At 47.9% G+C, this 23,430-nt stretch overlaps 2 protein-coding genes across 2 annotated transcripts in view; one reads left to right on the forward strand and one right to left on the reverse strand.

Annotated features, from left to right (window-relative positions):
* Positions 1-19,150, reverse strand: part of LOC128894111 (uncharacterized) — a 257,394-nt gene extending 238,244 nt beyond the window's left edge. The window contains exon 1 of the mRNA XM_054155580.1: positions 17,434-19,150. The gene's annotated coding sequence lies outside the window, so the exon portion shown is untranslated. The remainder of the gene's footprint in view (positions 1-17,433) is intronic.
* Positions 6,714-23,430, forward strand: part of LOC128894148 (uncharacterized) — a 62,042-nt gene continuing 45,325 nt past the window's right edge. The window contains exons 1-2 of the mRNA XM_054155640.1: positions 6,714-7,057; positions 19,992-20,130. Of these exons, the coding sequence (XP_054011615.1) occupies positions 6,854-7,057; positions 19,992-20,130 (343 nt within the window). The 5' untranslated portion in view covers positions 6,714-6,853. The remainder of the gene's footprint in view (positions 7,058-19,991; positions 20,131-23,430) is intronic.

The following is a 23,430-nucleotide window of genomic DNA, read 5'->3' on the forward strand; positions in this document are numbered from 1 at the left end:
CGTGGCGCGTGCCTCTATCGACTTTCCGTCCCGTGGACATCATCGCGAGACAACGATACAAACGAGATCTGACGGAACGTCGATTACGGAGGCATCATTTTATTAATAAACCGTGTGTTACGCGGGCTAATGCTGACGTTTGAATGCCGTGTCATGCTTCATCGCGATACCGATGGTAAAACTACCGATGTATCCTGTTCACAGTATCGAATGTCCTTATTTGTGCACATGAAGAGAGACTAGTTTTCCTCGAAAACTACACTATTAGGATTTTTATTTTTATTTTTTCCATACTAATTTTAGTCCAAGTTAACCCTGCAAATTAAATTACATTAGTACGGGAAGAAAAAATAATTCAGTTCTGAAAGGATTAACATAATCAATCCACTTATTAATTCGTTCCAATTCGACCAACTAGAAGTACCTCTCAAAAACTAAACGAAAACTGGATAGCTGCAGACTTAGAGACGACTTAATTTCTTTTCTCGCCGTGGCACAGTCCGCAGTAGTCGACGATTTCGAGTTCCCAAAGTTTCCCCATTCTTCCATTGACCCGATTCATCCGTTCGCGAAGTTCAGCGAGGAATCGGGGTAAAAACTGAATATCCCGAGCTCTGACGATGACAATCGAGGAAAGAATAATCCGGGGTGAAAAATGGAGTAAGGAGTCGTCGATAACGTTAAGAAACTCGCGAGAAGTCGTGGCGGACCGCCACGTCTGGAGACGAAGCGACGCTTAACGCGGCTCGTGCGAGCTGGGAGGCGCACGCGTCCCCGCTGACAAGTTGAGCGATGTTTAACAAACAGCAGCTGATGTCTGGAGTGTCCCTAAGCAACGTTACCGATGTCAGAGTTCAGCCGCGTCATTCGTATACGTTCAGCCGCTACCTATAACACGAGCCTCTCCTTCTTCGTCTCGTCTGGTGAAGGGGATCGTTGGTACCCTTTCAAGGCTCTGGCTGGGACGTAGATGTATTCGTGACGTTGTTTGCGTCTTATCGTCCTGTACCACATTTCCTCTTTGAAGGATCTATCGAGGTCTCAGGTAGAAAAAACCTGGTTTCTTTTATTGTGTTCTTTCGGAACTCTGACCACTTTAGTATAAGTTTTTATTTATATTCTGGGTACTCTCTAATCATTCAGATTAAAATTTCCACGTATAGTTGTAAAGAGGGCTGTTTACTCGAAAAGATTTATAAAGCAGATTTTCGTTTCCCCAATTCCGTGCCCGCCAAACATTTTTGACGTTCCCGCGAATTCAGAGACTTCGCGAACCACGGAGTAAAGTTACCGCCGAGTTAACGCGCGGTGGTTGGCAACGATGAACTTAACTAAACTCCGGGCTGGCGGAGTTGAACGCGATGCGAATGAACTTGATTAATTGCTCGGCTGAGTCACGAATTAGCGTGTGAACGAGAGCGCGGCCACGGGGATGCAGGTCGAATTGGGCCGCGGGGAGCGAGGTGCACGGAAAGGAAGCGGAGAAAGGGAAAATTATATGAAGAGAGGCTCGTGAAGGGCCAGCGGGAACTTTCGACCCGCCGCAATCGCTCGCTCGATTATCGAGGGTCGATACAAAATTCGATTCGCCAGATAGACCCGTATTCAAGGCACCCAGGCACGATTCCAGTTGAAAAGTGACTACCGTTCAGGAAAAAAAATTGTTTAAGCAAACCGTACTCGTTATTGAAAGCTCTATTCGGGAAAATTATTAAGGATTACGCGTTAGTGGTCATAAAACCCGTTAAACAAAAAATCATATCGATAACGACAGCTTAACTGTCCAACTCTGAACCACGCAGAAGGTTTCTCTTTTAGTTAGTCGTCGCATCGAGATCAACGCGATTAATTTAGTTGCAGAAACAGAGGCGGCGAGTCATTCCCCTGCAGAACGCGCGCTAGAGGGTAAATATATTCGAGGCCGTAAGACGCGTCGCTGGATTCCTCGGGGAATTCGCCATCGGGGTAGCGAAGGGGGAACGCAGGGGATGAAAAAAGTCTATCTTCCCGAGCGCGATATTATCGCCCGAAACTCTTTTTTATCCGAAACGGCGAGGGAGGTGAACGAGAGAGAAATCGTTCTTGCCTCGCGTTGATTAGTTCTGTAGCGATATCTCTCGACCCTACCTTTCGGTCCCAGGAGGAAACCAGATCGAGGAATGCACACCGTCGACGCCAACCAGCCAGTCAGCCCTTAACCGCCCCCTTCTGCGTGTCTCTTCTTTCCTCTCGCGCGCCCCCATCTAGCTCCGTCTCCCTTCGAACACCCTTTTGCTCGGAGCCGTCCGATGCACAGGCTCTTCTGGTAAATAACCCTACGCGGAAAGTTAATGCCGGCAGTCGAGCACGCCGCGAAACTTCACGCCTGCCGCATCGCCTACAGGTCGTTTCTAAAAGAGTGACTCGTCAGATAGCGGAAAAATTTAAAGACAGGGGTGCTAAAGAAAATTAAATGGCGATGAAGAAAAAGATTACAGTCGCTCCTATAAATATTCGTACCCTCCATGTGTATTGAAGAATTTTTACTGGATTAAATAATCGTTTTGATGATATTATTACTATTATTTGGTATTTTTATATAGAATTGATTTCTCTCTACTATTGCCCACTTGCTAATCCAATAACTATATCGTTAATAATTTCGACCGAACAAACATCGAAAACAAATCGTTTCTCATCTTCGATTCCCGACACGAGCGCGTGTTTAGCGGTGTTCGGAGGAGATTAGCCCTCTTCGCTATATTTAATTTCCGTTGTTTGAGGTCTGGATTAGGAAGCGTCGTCGAAATGGTGTTTGCGGAGGTTTTAGCCGTCCGTTATCCGCGAGTTTTATCGAAACGAAGAAGAACGGGGTGGTCGGAGCACCGCGGGAGTTGCCAAAGTCATCGGGCCAGAGGGTGAAATTGGCGCGAGTGGGAAAGTTGCCAGGGAGCATTCGGGGGTTAGTTTGGACGGACCTGTAGTAGACAGCGGGGGTGCGCGCACACACACGGTGCAGAGGGCAAAGCAACCACCGGGGGTGATAGATAACGGGGCGGTCGTGGCCCCTGCTCGCGCTCCGGGCAACTTCGGCCCACCGCCAATAAATTATTCGACGCGCTGTTTTCCGCCAAAGATTGTTTTCCCTTTCCCGAACGCGCGACTCCGGTGCAGCGAAAGAAAGGACGCCACGCACCGAGAGGGGTCGAGCCGAAGAGGGTGTAAAAACTGCGGGGTTGTTGGCGGGGCGTCGACGATGGGAGGGGGGGGGGGGTAATCCAATGTTATTCTGCCTTTCAGTCAACGACACACGCCAGCCCTCCGCTCGACTCGCGAAACAGAGAGACGAGTTTACGGCCTGAAAAGCAACGCTTCCACCTTGCGTCACGCTAAAATCCTGAGTGATATTAAAAACCGTGCCCCTCGCCCTCCAAACCAGAGTAAATGCGCTCGCGAAAAGATCGATCCACTTTACGGGGACTCGTGTCTGAGGATCACTGCTCTATATTTTAGATCTCATCAGCACTCAGCAATGTATAATACAATACATCGAAATGTATCGTACACCCCACAAGAATCTACTGAAAATTCACCGTGCGATAGATTCACCAAAGTTTAAACGTATAATATTTTAACGAAGTAACGCGTTAATGACAAAGGGCAAACTGTCGCAAGGTAAAACTGAAGGAGACCCTACCAAAGGGGCAAAGATCAATCTTTGAGGAATGAAAGAGGGAATCGTTCCGTTTAATTGCCTCAGGTGTGTATATTCACCGTTAAGGAATTCCATGCGAAGCGAGAGACTCGAGGCAAAAGGACGAGGCTCTCCATCGATCTTTCCGTGGAATTGTTTGAATGTCGCCCTTCGGTGCGCGACGAAAGACAGGATTAAAAAGGAAGGATACTCTTTCCACTCGGGCGTTCCCGGCTCATTACGAAGGCGACGAGCTAGCGCACCCTCTTCGACGGACTTTTCTTCTGGTCTGACGAACAAACAGCTTAAATAAACGCACGTGATTGGATCCGATGTATGCGCATCTGGCTACTAAACGCCAGGGGAAGGACCCACTTTTTTTCCCTGGAAGCACGCCGAAGGAACACGCCCCGCTGGCCCGCTTTTTTTTCCCACCCCCTACGTCCTACCCTTCGAGTAGTCTCGAGTAGGCCACTCGGAAGCACGCGGCTTTTCCCGTGCGCAAATTCAGTCAGCCTCCCGACGACTCTCGGCATCCCCCTTCGAAAACTGCCACCGAGTGTGTCGCACGATCGCATTAGATTACCCATCCCTTATCAAGGACGACGCAACCCCTCTGTTTCTGCGCGAGTACCTCTCCGCGCGGAATCGAACTAGTTTGTATACGATACGCCGAAAGTATCACGATTCCAGACAGAATTCTTAGATTTCCTCTTGGTATTTCCGTTCCGGGGGTGGTGAATCGATCACCGAGGGGGGAGGGGAGAAGTATTCCCTTTCCGACGTTTCGATCCTCGCAGGGACACCGATAGAAACACGGGAACTGAATTCGTAGCGCTATCGTGTGGTTTGTTGCGAATGGTTTAGGACTGAATTTTTTGGAGGACCGGTTAGGCTTTCGAAAGGGGGAGTGCATGGAACAGCCATTGTCAAGTCTCGACTTATGTTTCACTGCAGAAGGATTTATAGCATTACAAGTTGTTAAGACAATGCAAACGGCAGGAATTATACTTTGTTCCAAGGTCCACTCGTTGATCTCAGTAAACTGTCCATCAAAAAAGGCAAAGACTTCGATAAACTAAGCTAGATAGCGATTCTAGATGAAAATTCGTATGGAATTATTCCCAACATCGCGTACACTACGCCTCCTGTATATATTTGACGAAGGTAGTTCGAAATGGACAAGAGATCCCAAGCCCGCGATCGTCGAAATTCGAGTGACAACTTTAGAGAGCGGCCTGAAACGGTTCGAGATCGATAGCGAGCCGATGCAACGGCGCAGGGAACAAATCTCGTACCGGTGTAACCGATAACGCGACCGCGATTGCGTCAGGCTGTGCCAGGTTTGGACGATCGGCTGGAACCGACACGACGCGACGCGATCGGAATGCGACGACGAACCGTAACACCTCGAGGAACGATCGGTTATCGTGCCACGCGCGTTTGCACTCCGATAACAAAGGTGCGCTCATGCGAGCCCGCTGATAAACGATTGGACTACCGGGAATCGTCGTGTCGAGACGGCGATAGTCGACACCACGGCGTGTCTAACCGATAACTCGTAATCGTTCGGCTCAGGAGCAATATTTACGGAGCGAGGCGAAACGCGTAGATAGGAATATCGTTCTGTCGACGGGACATCGATCCGTTGGCTACCAGTGTTTACCTCGGATGGGATGTCTCCACGTTCAGTGGAGATTACTGTTTCGTAATCGGCGAGAAATTTCCTAGCATTCGAACGAAGCGCGAGTTGCTTCGTCGCTAACGACGCGAACGATCGAGCAAAGCAAACCAAAAAGTTGGGGTACATAAGGAAAGGGGGTTTATTTGGTGCCTCTTAGGAGGAATATCCAGAAGGCCCAACCAAGATTAAAAAGAGGATCGGTAGGAACGGCGGGAGCGCGTCGGCGTCGTTTATGTCACTTAATTGCGCGTACCACCGCGTTAAAGGGAGTCTTTGACGAGGTCGATAATTACTGTCTGGGCGAGCGTGTGTACAACGACGACGTCGCCGATAACGACGATGCGAATTCGTGCATTCAAGCGTCGTTACTTTGATTATTTCCCAGGTTGGCGGGCGCTCGCGGTTAATTTCACGTTCGTTAGTTGCCCAAAGCACCGAGAGTAACGGGAAAGTTATTTACCGATCCAACGTGGAAGGCACGGGAACGCATGCGATACGTTACGTGCGCTCGATTTGCGAAATTGTTTCGGCTTTTTTGAACGGCTGCCCGTTCCCGCCCCGCCACTTCTCGTCCATCGATTTTCCCACCGCTGAAAGCGCGCACTCCAGGAAATTGGAGCACAAGCTTTCCCCTGGATATCTGATTATTATTTTTTTTTTTTTTTCTTTGTCGATACAGAGTTAAATAGCATTACCCTTTCCCCCTCCCTGCCACTTTCGAGTAAACGTAACCCTTGACCTCGATGTTTACATTACGCGTTACGTTGCTCGATCAACTTCTCCGAGGCATTGCCGGTATAATGGAAATATTGATTTTTAGAGTTCTTGTACCGCACTTGGCGAGCTTGTTTCATTATCATCCGACTCGCTAGAGCGAGCCTGGAGGGCCTCTCGACGAACTGATCGACTTATCCGGTATCGACATTCGCTGGAGAGGGTGCAAAATAATATGCAAGCGATTGTCGACTCATTTTTATGGAAATAGTCGTTGAGGAAATTAATACTTCTATTATAACTGACGAGTCGATGATTTCACGCGATATCAATATTGATTAAAGTCCAGGCTGCATCGAAGCGCGTCAATTCTCGCATCGTTGGACGATATTCTTCGCCCGCGAATTAAGCTTGTTGCCAGAGTATAATCACCGTTGCTATTTGCACGTTTATCATGTTCGTGTAAATTTTCTAGCAAACCAGGACACTGGACGATTCATAACAAATTTTTCCTGGAAATTGTGAAAATATTCTCAGGCATGGTTCTGTCGTGGTTGTACACAGCAATTTACCCAGCAATACTTGTCACTGTTATCTGTGGTACGTGACTGCTACAAGGTCTCGGCGAAGGATCAACGATAATCCTTGCAAAAACTCGTCTTGATAGAAACAACATCGAGACTCGGGACATTACTTTACCTCGAATTCCATTTCCAAGAATCGCGTATTTACTTGATTGGCCTCTAGGCCTGCTCGGTCGTACCACGGGGTGGGGAGGATGAATGGTGGGTTCTTGGCTTTTCCGATTTCTGCGAGCCAGTACGCTAATCACGGTCGAAGCTAACGGTCGCGTTCGACCTTGTTTCGCGAATTTAAATTTCTGCGAACTCGTTCGAAGTGCTGTGATCCTTCTACGATGCCACAACTGGACAACCACACTGGACGTGTTACGAGGACAGGGCGTGCTGACCAGACCTCAATGCGTGGTGAGTCGTAATGATAATTAATCGGTCCAATTAAATATACTTTCGCGATGGAATTTTATATCCATACTAATGAATGTCGTTCGAAATAAACGTGAACTTTGAGTATATTTTGCGAGCTTTAACTATTTCTACTGTGACAGGACAAACGACTAGTTTTAAACACACTTTTCAATGAAATGCAAAAATATTTGACAAGGAATCGAATAATGAGTGAAATAATTGTATATAATTCATATATTGCATGGAATCGTATACAGAAGTTTTGAAAACTGTTGTTTGACTGTTCGTGGTAGGTACAGTGTTGAAGTAAATCAGAATTAGTCAGCTTCGGAGCGAACTAAATACGGACCGAAATAATTAACTTGTTGCACCTGGTGCTCTTACTTTTCGCTTAATCGTTTTCAACCGACCAGAGCAGAAATCGTATACCCTCGCGGCTGTAAACAGATGTCGATTTAACCGTCGCGGTTCCGCGAACGCATATGCGTTTCGATTACATTGACTTTTAACGCTGCGGTAAGAAAACAATGATCGTATCGTGTGCGTTTAACCGGAACGATGCTGTAAGCGCTTTCTCCGAGCGACGTGAACACGAGAGGCGTTAGCCTAACGTGTCGCGCGGGAAGGTAATTTGCATGAAAATGCTGACCGAGAGTGTCGATTTTTATCGTCGTGCCACAGGCCCAAAAATGCTACTGCATAATGTAGCAGAGCATAATGCTCGACAAATCCCTTTATACAGACACCGTGAGATAACTTTGCTCTCTATTTTATTTCTTTACGAATAAATACGCAATTCCCCAACTCGTGCTGCCTTTTATTTAGTTCTACTCATGGAGGCGTAATACAAAATTTTTAATAACTTTGCTTTCGATTACCTATACATTTCAAATTAATTAGAAAAATTTCAAACTCCGCACTTGCGATTTTTCGATATACTTTGCGTCCAAACAGGATCTATTATTCTTAGTACGCAAACTCAGAGATATAAATTTTCGAAATACAAAAATATATTAAACCAGCATTTTGACGGAAATGCCCCTTCCAATCGGTAGACGAGGATCCACTTCGCGAAACGAAAACATGTCGAACGATTGTACCGGAAATAATCAGCCCTGGATTTATGGGAGGGTCTCGAATTCGGACAGTCCGTGAATCGAACTCGCGAAAACGAGGCTCGCGTTCAGTTTACCCGGCGGCAAGTACAACGCGGCCAGAAAATCGACGGGATTGTCAGAGGACAAAAGATCCGCGACGCGGGGATCCATCGCGGCTCCGCAGTCCAGGAATGGTTAATGGTCACGCGTGCGATGGTTACGGGTGATTTGTGAGCGATTGTTCGGCGTCCCGATGCTCGTGATGTTCGCGAGATCGTCGGTTACCGACGCGCGACCTGTGTTCGCGAGTTCATTCTCCCTCCAACCCCCGCTGCTCGATAAATCGAATCTTCTCATCGAAGGTCAAATTTTCCTAGCAAATATTTTCCGAATCGACGCTGAAATCAAGCGTGGTGCTTTTGAGAAGTCACTAGATTGGATTGGATAGAGCCTCGATTGGAAAGTTTGATCATCTGCAGGGGAAAGAATTGAGAGAGTCAAAGGGGTGCAAGTCACTTTTTTCTTTATGTTGGCAAACTATTTTAAAAACTTGACTCGGACAAGTGTGGCTTTCACCCCCTCGATGACTGAACTCTTCGGAGCATGTGTCGCTAGTATTCAACCCCTGATATTATTCACCCTTGTTTCAAAATGCTGTTTTGATATTACTTTAAAAAAAAAATTTTTTAGCGAATCCATTCTACAAGAACATAAATCTCCCTTACGACTACTTTGTTTTACATCAGGTTGCTCGTTCGACAAACGTGCGTCGATTCGAGCGATCGATTAAAGCGTGGACACGAGAAAGGGCCGTGGGGAAGGGCACACATGCACGTGTAAACATATAAAATCGTGTATTATATACGGTAACGCAACGTTTCCGGGCTCATACATAGAGATGCGAGTGATTTCCATACATATCAGTTTCATTTCGTTGGAACGTGCTACCCTACGCTGCGACTGCCATAGCTTTCACGATATGGCGGGGCTATCGGGAGAGGCGCGCGAGGCACCGCGACGTAGGCGTCTAATCTATGGGTATATCGACGCGCTCGACGTTGACTGGGACCCCCATCGAGCGACAGATGTCGTGCACACAATGTTCGTAACGAACGCGGGAAATATTATTATTTCCTTTTAATTCGATTTCATCCGACATGCGGGGAGGGTTGCGCGAAACTCGCCCCTGCGGGGTCGAGCATTTCAGAAAAATGCTCCAACCCTTTTTTTCTGCGATTGCCACCGGCGCGCAAAACCGCGAAGGAAACAGGTCTAGGAAACACTGGTCTTTTTCAAAAATTGGGATGGTAGTTTTCGAAAGTGGAAGTCAATTCCATAAATATTCGTACCCTGTATGTCTATCGAAGAATTTTAATTAAATTAAATAATAGTTTTGATGTTTCCAAATGAACCAGTATCCAAAACAAAAGTAGAAATAAAAATAGCTTGCCACTGTGAATCTTCTCGTTAGACCTGTTCGCCTAAGGAGCGAGGCAACCTCGTACGCCAGTTTAATGAGGCGTAATTGCGCGGAACTGCTTTAGAAAATTTGACTCCGACAGTCGAGGACTCGCGATAGAGAACGAGTTAACTGTGTTCCCGTTACGCGAAGAAATTCGAGTCCCCGGAGTTGGCGGTAACGCGATTCGAAGACGGAAACGGCGCTCGTCGTCGGCTAAATCCTCGCGGAAGCAGAAGCCGGATGTTCTTAGAGCGGAGGCAGAAAATCGAGGACATATATCGAGATAACAGGGCCGCTTCGAGTAATTTTCGGAAGTGGCGAGGATAGCGGGGAGGAAGCCAGCAGTTAGATAATACGATCGCGCGGACAATTTCCATAACTACCATTGTCTTTGCGCAATCGCGTACGCCGTGTTTCCGTCGCGAGTCTCCACGACGGTGTAACCTTCGAAGACGTCTCTGGAGAAGAGGCGTTTTCGACTTAAATCTCCAAACGGCAGATTGCAAGGGGCGACGGAACGTAAAATAAATAACGCCCCCGGAAATCTCTCGATCCGCGCTGCGAGAGACCATTGCGAAACTTTCAACGAGGTCCACTTCAACGTGAACTGGTCTTCCTTCGGAGCTCGTTCGACGGCGCGTTATTTATTTATTATTAATGCAAACGGTGGGTCGTCGGCGCGGTTGGGAATAATATAAATTGGAGGGCCTCTCCTTTAGAATGCAGGTTGTCGAATATGTGGGTGGGGTGTAAATATGGTAGCTGGGATAAATTGTTCGTTGCGATAATTTAATGCCCTATAACAGAACATGATCGACACTTGAAATTTTCATTCTTAAACGGTGAGAAAAAATTATACATAGGGGTTACGATCTACCAAGTTGCATTCACGTTTTTCCTTGTTCAACTTCACGAGCAACCTTCGTTCGCGATTCTTTCTAACTGAGGTTTCAATTTAATTCAGAAAATGTGCGGTTCGATTTACGATACACAGAATATATTTTATTGATATAGACCCAGTCAGTGTTGCTACCATTCAGAATAGCTTTCATTTAGCACATCTGTTTGCAATGTCTACGTCACCTTCGACAGACCGTAATTTCGAGGAGCAATTCCCATAGCCTTCCCCATAATCGTGACGCGTCTATCGCGCGCGATCACCTACTTAACGAGACATAAATCTAGGAAATTCGCGTCGAAGTGTTATCGCGCTTGTCGAAGGGTAATCGACGTTCCCATGGCGTTATAAAATCGCATCAAAGCGTATAATGCGAAATCCCGTAATCCGCGACGCTCCACGCGACGTCCGCGCGGCGAGTCGAGCGGAAACCCGAGCGTGATTGATTCCTTAATAATTGCACGGAGGATTCCCGTTGGGCCAGGCCTCGCGAGCACGCGGGGGCGGTGGCTCGATAATGCAAATTTCTGCCGCGAGGGTGAGACGTGTCGGTAGTCGCAGTAATTATGTATGGGGTCTCGGCGTGGGCGAAAGACAGAGACAAACAGTCGCGAGGGAACGAGAAGAGAACGAGAGAAAGTAACGCCACGACGAGATATGTACAAGCAGGGGGGTGTCACTCGCAGCTGTGTCGACCCCACGCCGCGAACCACCCCCGAAACGAAGGAGTAACAGCAGTCACTCGGTCATTAAGGGGCGTGATCGTTGTTTGATTGCGGAGGTCGAGCCTACCTTTTTCACCCTTTCGATCAACCACTCCAAACCTGGGGTTGTGCTTCTACGAGCCTGTTTCACGGGATGCCCACCTCCCTAATCCGCCATATGAATATGACAGGAAAGCAGCATGGGTCTCGAACGCTATTGTAAAAAGAAGTCGAAAAGTCCTTTACCATTTTGTTATGCGATGCTTCGTTATCTAAATACAAGCAGTTAAAGTTCACTGGTGAACGACCAAGCTCACGATCAGCTGATTCTGCTTGCGCACGCATCTACGTACACGTGGTTTTACCCGCGCCAAAAGTTAAGCTGCTTGTTTCTTGGCAACGAAACATCGAATTGCGAAATGAAAAAGAACTTTTCGATTCACGCGTGCGTGTGTGTGTGTGTGTGTGTGTATGTGTATGAAGAATTGATTCCATTGTAAAGTACAGAATATTTTCACGAAATTCGTCAGATTTAATATATCGATATTTGCGGAAAACCTGAAATTTCACATGCGACTTCCACCATCGTAATCCCCAGGCGAATTTGATGGACGGCCTGTACGCGTTCCAAACGCCAACGACCGGACAATCGGGGTTTACCTATTCCCTATGTTCGACGCGAGCGTGGAAAAAGCTGCGCGAGCGATAACCAGCCGCGGCGTGTTCGTTCCGCCAGCCGCGTTATTTTTGCCCACGTTTTAACCGGTAATCGATACGCCATTTGCATAATTACCGGGAAACGACCGGCAATCTGTTCGCGCATATATCCATCTTTCTCCCCGTAAAAACTAATACCGTAAATGCGAGGCTCTGACTGGTGCCAACTGCCGAGCCCGCCACGCCCGCTGCCTTTTTTCTCGATAACACGCTGACCGAAGGAAAAAATAGTTTATCTAAAGTAATGGACTCTCTGGACCTTCGTCAAGATCCTGAGAGCTACGCTACTCCAAGTCTCTGTAGAGTAAATCATCTAACAGTCGGTGAACCAGCTTAACCTTTTGTACTCGAAGTTATTTCGTTACGAAATTGTGCAAATAAGAGTACAAAGGGTGAATTATCTACAAACACATTTCTCTTCTCAACTCCTTTTCTATAATTATCGAAAACAATAATGGTGAGACGTGTCATGAATGCGTGATGAATTCAACGACTGCGTCACTAATTCTATCTCAATTTTATATCTGATATATCGTAATCTGAAAATGCTAACAAGCGTCAGGTTGCAACCAATCGACGGTAATCCACATGTTCCCCAACATGTGTTTTCGGTAAAAACAGCAATCCAACCGTACGATAAGATTTAATACCGTCACGTGAATATTTCTGCCCGATTTTCGTCCACTTGCCACGCTCTACGGCTGATCGAAGGTCTTGGAACGACTCCAGAAGGTGGCACGATGACACGACACTCTCGGGAACACGTTCCTCTCGGATATTTAGCGAAGCCTCGTGTATATCTACGCCCTCGCACGGTCGTTCGCTCGGCGTATAAATTAAATCGACTTGTCGCTGGCCGCCGTCGCTAAATAATACTTAGCACCGGCTTAAACCGCGGTCTTTTACCAGCAGCCTCGAACATCCTCCGCGCGGTTAACCTCCTATTTCACCCGCAGACGTCGCGGAGACGTACGCGCGAATTTTACCAGCCGGTAGAGAAAGAAACAGGCGATGGGCGTTAGAAAAATAAACACAGGGAGTATTTTATCGTGGAAATGTTACCGTCTCGGGAACCAACATTGTTTGTCGTCGCAACAGGGACGAGTCGAGTTTACTCGCGGAAGAGCTCGTTTTGCGGTCTTTTTGTCGATCCGTGGCTATAACAAACAATGTTAAACACGGTTGGATTGTTTAGAAAGACGTCCAAACCCAGGAGCAAGGCTCTTGTACCACTTTTGTGGCATTGGGAGGACGCAAGGGTGGCGCAAGAGCTTCGAAACATTCTACAGTCTCTAGAACACGAGTCAAGATCCTCAAAAATTTTACTTCGTTTTACTCGCGTGGAGGAGTAACAAGCTGGTCGATGACCTTGTAACAGTTCAGAGTAAAATGGTTTCAAGGTTCAATTACGATGCGTTAACGCGATAAAAGCTCCTCTAGGTATAACGTACCGTGAATATGTTTAACTTGAGAGCTACGCCGCGAATTTCATATATTTACAGGAATTAGTTAGTTTGTTTTGACTATGTGATGGTTGATCGATTATTTCCTCGTTCCCTCGAGATTCCTCGCGATCTCTCACTTTGTTCTTCCATTCGCCACTGCTTGAATTTCTTTTTTAAACGAGAGCATAGAGAAAGATTCAGGATTCAAATCGAAAGTGGATACTAAACGTTGAAGACAGTACGAGGGAAATAACTCGGAAGCGTGACGACTGGGAAGTCTCGAACTAAGGAACGCGGTGGAGAAAGACGGTTGGGCGAGGCGCCAAGCGGGATACGAGGGAAGGCAGGATAAAAGGCGAGAAAAGTTGACTCGTAAAGAGGGGACACGAAGTGACTAAGATCGAGGCGGTCGGGTGTCGCGGCCAGACGAACCCGTTTCGGGATCCGGAGAGTTAAAGTTTTCCCGGTGATGACCGGGCCATCGCGGCTCCGTCGATAGAAGCGGAGAAGGAGTGTTTTACGATAAAACTGCTCGAATCCAATTTATCTGACGCAAGCCGCTGGAAGAACTGGGTCGTTTCCGGGGCTATCGCTCCCTCCCATTTTTCCATCGGGCTTCCCTACGCCGGCACGTTTCCATCTCAGCTTCCGAACGGACGGACGAATATATTCCGCGACCGGTTTTCGGCTAATGGTAGACGCCACGCCAGTTTCCAGCTTCCATCACGGGACATTTACCCCGTTGCCGTCCAAACAACTCACCCGCCGGGTCCAACCCGAAACCCGACCGAGTGGAAGCTTTCGCTCGCCATTCGACACTTGTACCCACTCCTCTGCCAATTCCTTTTCCCGTCGTACCTGTTCTTAACCACTGGACTCCCGCGGATAGGAGTCCCGTGACTCGTACAACCGCTAAACGATCGTCTCTTGAGATCTTTACGACTCTGCGCTACTTCGGGGTCCGGCTCTTATCCTCTTTGCGGATACTCCACATGTGGAACTATGTACTACGTAGATGTTATAGCGGAGCTGCCGAAATTGGAACGTTGGAACGACTGGAATCGCAGGGGAATTTTCGCAGTCGTCTTTGGACGACGAGCAATGGTAAAACGAGACTGCATAGTCAAGTCTTTTCTCAGGATTGACTCTTGCTCCAAAAAGGAATCGAAAAGTCCTGCGCCATTTCATGATTTGAAACTTCTTTACCTTGATACGAGCAATTGAAATTTGCTAATGGGAATCCTAACACGCGCCATTTTAGTATCAGCCGATTCGCAACGCATGCGCTCACGGGAAGCACGTGTCCAAGAGTTCGCACGTGTAGTAACTTCAACTGCCTGTGTCTTACTAACGAAGCTTCACATTGTCAACGCTTAGCCTCCTAAATAGCGTTCTAATATTTCTTAAATATTTCTTAAATATTAGAACGCTTTATATAAAGTTTCTAATATTTTTCGCCACGATTCCCAGGGTCGGACCTCCTCAAATCGGATCTTCCGCTTCCTCCGTTTCATTCGCGTTGATCTAGGTAGAGTTTCGCTACCGATAGAAGAACCGTAATTAATTCTTTTCTCGTCGCGGTGCCGTTAAAAGCGTCGCGAGTCTTAACGAGAAGGATAGGTGATAAAGCGATGATTTATGCGGCAAGTTGGGCGGCAATGGTCGATCCGCGTTCGCGAACTCCGAGCGGCCGTATTAAATAATGACGCCAACGGTAGGAAGCCACCGTGACGTTGACTAATATCGGCCGCAGGAAGCTTTTGATTAAGGACTCCTTTACACCTTCGCGCGACCTACGGAGATCAACGGCCCCCCCGCGAATGAAATAACGAGCGGACAAGAGGTCGGATAACCTCGTGAACGGGAAAACGATCGTTTCGGAATCTCGGAAAACTACGATCGAGAGTTCGTCGACAGAGGTGGCGCGACGGAGATGACGCTGTCGCGACTCCGTGCCTGTTTACAAGCTTCTTAACACGAGCTTGGAATTTTTACGATAAGTCACCGCTAATAATTTACGAGATTACGTGGATTTTCCTTCGGGCTCGCGGAATATTCAAGCGCTACGTCCCGTGTGATATCTCGAACGAATACCTGAGGAAACTCAGTCGCGAATAAAGAATTGAAACGTTTTCAGTGCGCATTTTACGGCAATAATAATTCGCCTTCGTTACTGCGAGCGAGACACGTCTGCTATACGAATGATAGAATTTAAACATAGGCTGATATCGAATCGCACTCTCGACGCGAAAATGTTAAACTGGCTACTGAAATAAACAAGAAGAACAGCAGTGCAATCGAATCGAACAGTTTGCGGCGAGAGACACGAGCGTCGCCGGGCGACTGCTAATTAATTATCTTGCCAAGTGACGGGGAACGCGTCGTTGACAGAGGATAAACAATTATCGAGCGGTCTAACGAGCTGGTTGGCGGCACGCCTCCAGTTTATCGCCCTCCGAGCAGTTCTTTTTCCTCTTCGAACACGTTATGCATACTTCTGTCCAACTGTCAGAATCCGCGTTACTCGCGCGAGAGATACGAATCGTTTCGAAGCAGGAAATCCGTGCCTCGTTACGGACATACTTGAACGAATTCCGTGACGTTTCTCCCTCGGTAATCAGCAGAACTCGGCAGTCTCGTTAGAGGATCGAAATACATTTAAAGATACCTTTAATTTTCGCACCTTATCACGAAACCTCTCGCGTCGTTTCGATCCACCGGGACTCTTCCATCGGCGGACAAACGAGTATTTATTCCCGTGCGCGTCCGCACGCACTTAAGTACACGATATCCACGTAATTCCGGTTCGCTTAATGGAGATAAGCCAGAACGTACGAGGCGGTCTCCTCGGATAGCGTAATGAGCAGAGAACACGGGCTCCTTAATAACGCGATCCCGACCCTTCCCGATCTCCTCCTCTGTCCTGGTTCCTCCGTCGTCGGGCTCCTCTTTCCCTCCTCGACGGTACTCCCTACGCGATGGACGCAGGTGCGCCGAAATTGCTCGACCGACTCGCACAATCTGAGCCTCTCCACGGCTTTACGACCGGCTAAAGCTCAGCTTCCGACGCTGGGAGCGTAAGGTTACTAAGCACTCGACGGAGATTCGATAACCTCTTTGAAGCGACATTCGGTGACGAAATAATTAATCGCCTCGGACGAAAGAGGGTCGGGTCAAGCTCTACGCGAATCGCTGGCAACTTTTACCCTCGTTGAAAGCAGGACGCGTTTGGAAATTTCAAGCCATTCTGGCAAGCTTATCGTGGATAATGTTATTATTCGTAGACATTAATTCCTTGCCTTTACATTCAATCATTTACAGTCGTAGTTCATGTAATAATACTTATTCGTTAACTTGTTATGTGACCATACATTGGAAAGGCATAGAATTAATTTCAACGCCTAATTGAAAGGATTGACTTTATTTTGGAGAGAATTGTACTCTGTACATACAATAGGGATACTAAGATCAACGTATACAGGTGTAGTTCAGTCTCATCGAACCCGAAAAGTTCGCGTTTCGACCAGGCTGTTTGCTGGAACGGAGATTCTATCAATGGGGTCGCTACGAGCTAAATTGGCTCTGCACATTGTTGGTTCGAACAATGGAGGATCTGACTAATTTTGGAAGCCTATTCAAAAGAATTTCCTATAATAGTTGAGCCAAACGGCTCTTTGAATGTTTAAATGGGAACTCGCTTAGCACATTCATAGAATCATGGATCGATCTTACTGTTCCTAATCGACTCAAATTGAAGGGGGATGTAAGTTCTGCTGTTCTACTTATAGCTAATTAACACCAAACCTACCGGAATCGGTCTAGTGACTGTTTTCACATTTTTGTATACAGTTTTTATATTCTATATATTAATTATATACAATTGCTTCATGGATTATACCATCCTACCTCCTCGAGGAAGGTCCTTCTTTCAAAAGAAAGAATTAATCCAGCTATCGGCATTTCCCCCGGGAATCGCTCTCCACGTCCTTGCCTTCGATTCCGATTCCTCCCACGTTTCCACTAACGAAGCCATAACCTCGCGACAGGACTCACCTTTCGATCCTGAACGGAAGCCCCGTTTGTCACGAGTGCGCGGCCAGCATAGTTCGTCCCGTCGTCGCGTGTCCACTTTTCCTTCTGGTCGGTTCCGTTCACTCGAGATCCGACGACTCAGTCGCGAGCACGCATGGAAGCTTCAAGTTCAGGGTCCCCGTCCGCGCGTCCTTCTCCCCTCGACCATGTAATCCCCGGATCCTTTGGCTAAAGTGCTCTTCGTTGGCGTACTTTGTGCGTCGCCTCGAGTCCACGTCTTCCCGTAAAACTTTGCCGTTTGCTCGTCCCGCGCTTTCCTCTCTCAGCTTCGGCACGAAAGAGCACTCGGACGAGGAGATCGGACCGGTGCGCTCGGTCCCAGGCTCCTTATCCGCTCAAGGATCTCGTCCGGTCGATCGCGCGAATCGCTGAACTTGGAAGAATAAGGATCGGTCGAGTGACGCGTCCAAGTCTCCGAGGTTGTTAATCGATCCTCATTACGCGCCACCTCGATCCCCGTCTCGCGTTCGTGGCTCGAAAGCAGGATCGCGTAACCTTTCACGGATCCTCCTCGCTGCTCCCTCCTCAACGATTACGGCGATTTTATTGTCTGTACGAGCTCGAACCGAAGCACCGCGGCAGGACGATCGGCCGATGTCCGATAAGGCGCTAATGCGCTAATTGGCAAACGAAGCCCGCGTATCCTATCCCTCGAGTTAATTATATTTAATTGTCGGGCCATTAATTGTGTCTTTAATTACCGCCGCGAGATACGCGCGCCGCGGATGGCCGCGTGTCGAAAGTTTAACGATCCGAAGTGGATCCGGGTATCGTCGACCACGAGCTCCACCGAAACTTTCGTAACGCACTCGACGATGGATAGTTTCGTTAACGCCGGCTATACTCTCAATGGCTCTCTAGGAATAGACGCTATCTCCGCGGTGTCCCTTTCCCTCTTGTAGAGGCGATCTTGTACACGCGATGGGCGAAACTACTCTTTCGCCGTTGGCTTCCGAGCGAGCCTCTTCGACTACGTCTCTCACGGTTAGGTACGCTCTCCGTTGCGTTCCAGCGGTCTCCCCAGAGGATCGTTCCTTCTCCACAAAAGAGTTTCGCGCGAGGGTCGTCCACTTTCTTCTCCTCGGGGTGGCGAGACTCTTTTTCCACGGATTCGTCGAATCCCTACGGAACGCACCGTTCCCCGACGCAAAGTTCCCTTATTACGGGGATCGATCGCCCGCTCCGCCTCTTCCTCTCGCTCTCCTCCGGGAGGAAAGTCTCGGATACGAACCCGCGGGAACTTCGAGACGATCCTCGAGATGGTTTACATGCTCGACGAAGCTCGCGATGCCACCACGGCTGTGGATCTTCGAAATTACAATAACCGAGTTCCCCTTCACGAATTCCACGGTACAGTCGTCGGTTTCTATCGCCTCTCTCGTGTTTGCAACGGGGAGACGAGCCCCTGATAACGTCGGCCCGATTCACAATCTAGTTCGATTCAACAACGAAAGAGGAGAACTCGATCCGACGGGTATACTCGTGCTCGCATCGAACGCGAAGACTCTCGATCGAGAACACGGCTCGTAAACGAAGAGAAACTCGCGAAACGATCTCGATTCGGCGCCTGCAAGCCGAAACAGCGTGTCCCACGCGACGAAACTCTCGCCACGGACACGAAATTCGTAGGTGGTACGCCGAGGGAGGAGGTCACCCCGCAGCGAAGCGGGTTCTCGGCACGACTGAGAGCCTCGAACCTCGACGACGAGAGCCACCCCCGCGAGAGGGTGGCGAAGCGAGATGCAGAGACCGAGAGGGAGCCAGCCCGCGGGAGGGAGCGAGAGGAACCGCGCAGTCGCAAATACGAACCCAGAGCGACGATATTAATTATATCCTTTTGAGCCACCGAAACGAATCGAGCGCGTCGTCTCGAAGTACAGCGATGCTGCTGTGAGCGTTTAAAAGCCATCCGCGAATCCGCCGAAAAGGCTCCCCCTCGTCCCCCTCGCGACCCCATCCGTTGAACCTGTCCGACTTCGCTCGGCCCGTGCACCCTGAAATAATGGATGGATAATCTGTTCTGACGTGGCCTGCCAAGCCGTGGGCTAAAAGGTTCCTTCGAATTCGTCGGTCATCCTGCACCCTTCGTTCCTCCCTTCTTCTACCGTCGCTTCCCGTTGCTGAGTTCTTCCCAAGGGATCTCCTGGGATCCCCCTTAACCCTCGTCGCGAATTTTTCGCCTTGGAGCGTCGGACGTTGTCTCGTTTCCCTGAATCCACAATCGCGATCGGCCGGGAAACGTTTTGTAACAAATGATGGCGTCGGAGAATATCTCCTTCGGGGGGAGGAGGTAGTCACGCTAAGCCAAAATGAAAAATGTTTTTTCGGGGAGGAATTAATTTTGAGGACGTTGTAGAAATATCTAGATGTAAATGCCGCGTTTCAATTACTTTTTTGCGTCGTCTGAGTCGTCCTTTTTTGTTTATGATTCTCACTCTTACTTTTATTAATGTCGATCCGATTGTAAAAGAAATTTTCCTCAAATTTTTCTTCGACTAACATGCTCTCTTTTGTTTCAGGTCGAGAAGTACCACCTCTGGAATCAACGCCAGATCACTGAACCTAAAGAAACCCTATCGAGTTCCTGGAGTAGAGGAGTATTCAAACGAGCGGATCAAAAGAGCAGTCCGGGAGCGTTAAAAGCAGGAACACAACGAGGTAAGCAATATCGTTTGGCGAAATTCAAACCGTGCAAAAAATTTGCAAAAAATACCGCGTTAGTTTCACGGTTTGGTCGTTTTGCCGAAAGAGAGGAGGTAGGAGAAGAGAGGACGCTGGGTCGCGTTACGAGCGATCATCGATTTAAAATAAGCGACCGATGGCGACCGATTTATTCAATTATTTTGCCAGCGTTCGCGGCCATATTTAAGCAACGTTCTCCGCTCTAAAAATCTCATTCTCTTATTGGTGCTTGAAAAATTCGACGAGAGGAGAGCCGATGGAAGAGAGAGAGCGAGAGCGAGAGAGAGAGAGAGAGAGAGAGAGAGAGAGAGAGAGAGAGAGAGAGAACCAGCGCGCGATTACCACGAATTTGCATAGTGTCCTAACTTCGTTCTTGTGCGGCGAATAAACGCGGAGGAACGAAGCGCGCCGATACGACGCCTTTAGTGGCACGTTGCACGTGTCGTTTGCATAGAAACTACATTTTATGGCCCCTCCTCTGCCGAGGTTCGACGCAACGACCTACGCTCCGCGGATCTTATTGGCGGTTTTGGTAGCAAGCCCCGCAATTAGAATCGTACCGATCGCTCCCACGCCGCAAAGGCGAAACGCGTCGCGCCCACGTGCCGATCCGCTCCGCGAGTACCCCCTCGACGCGCGAAAGTCGAGAAATCGCGTCTCACCTGAGGGACGAGAGTAAAAACATCTCCCTGGCGGGACATCGAATTTACGACGGGAAAGACGCCAACCGTCACGTGTCTCGTCTCCCAGGACCCTCGAACGTGAGAGACACTGCTGAGATAAGTTGACGTTTATTTATAAACGAATATACACGAAGACGTGCATAGTGTCCCTGGCAATACACTTGCGGAGCATAAACTATAACATCTCATATATTTTTTCTATTTTTCTATATGTAATTACAGAGCACCGATGAATTAGTATCGTTGCAACAAACGTCCGCGTACATACTTTTCCGACTATCCAATTTGTTGCGAAAATGTCTCGATAACGAAACCGTGTAACGCGATGCCGCTCAATTATTTAACAAGTATTTCGATTAATTAACGTCGAAATCAGATACAAGTCTGTGAATAACGTTTCCAAATTACCATGCATCATGAATGCGTAAAGTCAGCAGTCCGTTAGTTGAGGACCAAACTGAATCGGTGGAATCGCGGAAAGCAGCGAAATGTTTCTCGAAAGCGACGCGACAACACTCGGGGCCGACGACCAATACGCGTAATACACCCACCGCGGGTTCGGACTCGACTTACAAAGCGGCATTTCCAGCGCGGTGATGCATCGATGGCAAAATAAACACGGGAGCGAGATAAAATATTGATTTCATAAATATTGAATCGAGTCAAATAGATGTTGCAAATAGAAGGGGAAGGCGGAGAGGGTGGCCGCGATTTTTGGAGGGACGAAGACTCCGGTAACCGAATGAGACCAGTCCGTAACGAGGATTTATACCGTTGATAAGATTTCTCGTTCGACTATGTCGAAGCCATCGCAGACACTTGTCAACTCGATCGGGACTTTAAAACAATTTTGATATCTCATCTCCCGCGGAGCCAGCCCCAAAGCGTTCAGACGTCGCGGCTGGCTGAAAGAGCAGCCCTCGGCCACCTGAGGGAGAGAAACTTTTCAATTTCCGCGAAAAAACCGCGTTACGGGACCTATCGACGATTTTTCGGTGACGGGAGAGACCCAGGGATACATTGGACTCGTTTGAAATTGATACTTCTGAGATTGAAGGGATTGTTTATTTCGTATCCATTTTCCCGCTATATCAAGCGACGTTCTGTAGGTTGTGTTGAGTTTGAGAGTTCCTAGGCAAATTTCATTTGTTTAAGTTGTATATGGTAGGGTAGATCGACCGATGTGCACGTCCAAGTTGTTTTCAGACTTAAATATATAGGAGACACGGTCTGGCCCAGCCAATGGAGTCCGCTAAAAATTCTTAATTAAAAATGGTCCAACGCCCCTCGCGGACGTTATCGAACGAACGTTTATCATGGGACGGTTTATCAACAGGCTTATCTCGCGAAACCGAAACAATAACTCAGCGATGTTGCACGGTCTCGCGTACCGGCCCGTTCAAAAGCGTACGTGTAAACTTGGGGCGCAGTATTTGGTGAAGTTATTACACGTCGGTCGGCAAACCACCCTCCCCGATTTCTCTTAATCCGAATAAAAATGTCCCGTTGTTTGGCAGCTCTTTCGCCATGATATTTTTATTCGGATTAAGCGCCGAAGGACCACGCTCCTTGTTTACCTAAAGCTTTTTCCACTTGTACGCGAGTTTTTGAAACTCGTCGACCGGCTTACAAACGTTCGAAAATAGCAATATTATTTCAATTAGAATTGAGTCGAAGGTGGTTTTCAAATAATTTTTCAATACAAGAGTAAAGTTTCACCATTTACATATTTATAATGAAACATTTATTTGAAAACATCGAGCCTATCATTTAATTTAGATAATAAATGGTACGAATACTTATGAGACTGACTGTAGGCAGTATATAAGGGTAGGTGAAGAATTTCAACCAATCTTCCCAAGCTTAGACAAACCAAAATAGTTTCTTCAAGTCCTCTTCCAAAATCGAGTATCACGATCCCACGAAATCGCCACTGGAGTTGTTCGCGTAGGTCGCTGTAACTAACCGGTTCGCGTGGAAACTTCTCACATCCGAATCAAGGGGGAGAACAAGGACGAAAAGGAACGAAGGGTGGAAAGGGTTCGCCGGAGCGAAATCTGGAAGAGTGCTCGATCGATTCCTCGCGGGGCAACCCTTTTCTCTGGCCAGTCCACCTCTCGATCCGTTCTCATCTCTCTTTCCCTCGCGGCCAAATAAATTAGTTGTCACGAAGGAGCAGAAGCCGGCCAGCTGGCTGGCAGACGAACGATAAAATTACCGGAGCGAGCTTAGCGCCGGAAACAAAGTTGAGCCGCGCCTGAAAGCATCTGCGGAAAAGGGTTTAAGGGCTTCCGAGCCTCCCGTGGCTAATTCGGTTCGCGAACGACTCCGATTTGCCGTCACTAAGGGAGGAACTGAATCTTTGTTTACGCGTTGTTCAAAGATCGGTTGAAAACATGTGGAAACTGTTGAGAAATATTCGAAAATATTTCTTGACCAATCAGATTTTAGATCTTTCGTAGTATAATAGTTTTTCAAAATGTCGTTATGTGTGCATTGGATGAAGAAGAAGAGATCCCGAGTTGCAAGTATGATCAATAAATAAGTAAAATGTGGATAGTGTTAAGCAATATTTGTGTATTCCGAGCCTTAC

Source organism: Hylaeus anthracinus, unplaced genomic scaffold (genome assembly GCF_026225885.1).
Source record: "Hylaeus anthracinus isolate JK02 unplaced genomic scaffold, UHH_iyHylAnth1.0_haploid 3, whole genome shotgun sequence".
Lineage (NCBI taxonomy): Eukaryota > Metazoa > Arthropoda > Insecta > Hymenoptera > Colletidae > Hylaeus > Hylaeus anthracinus.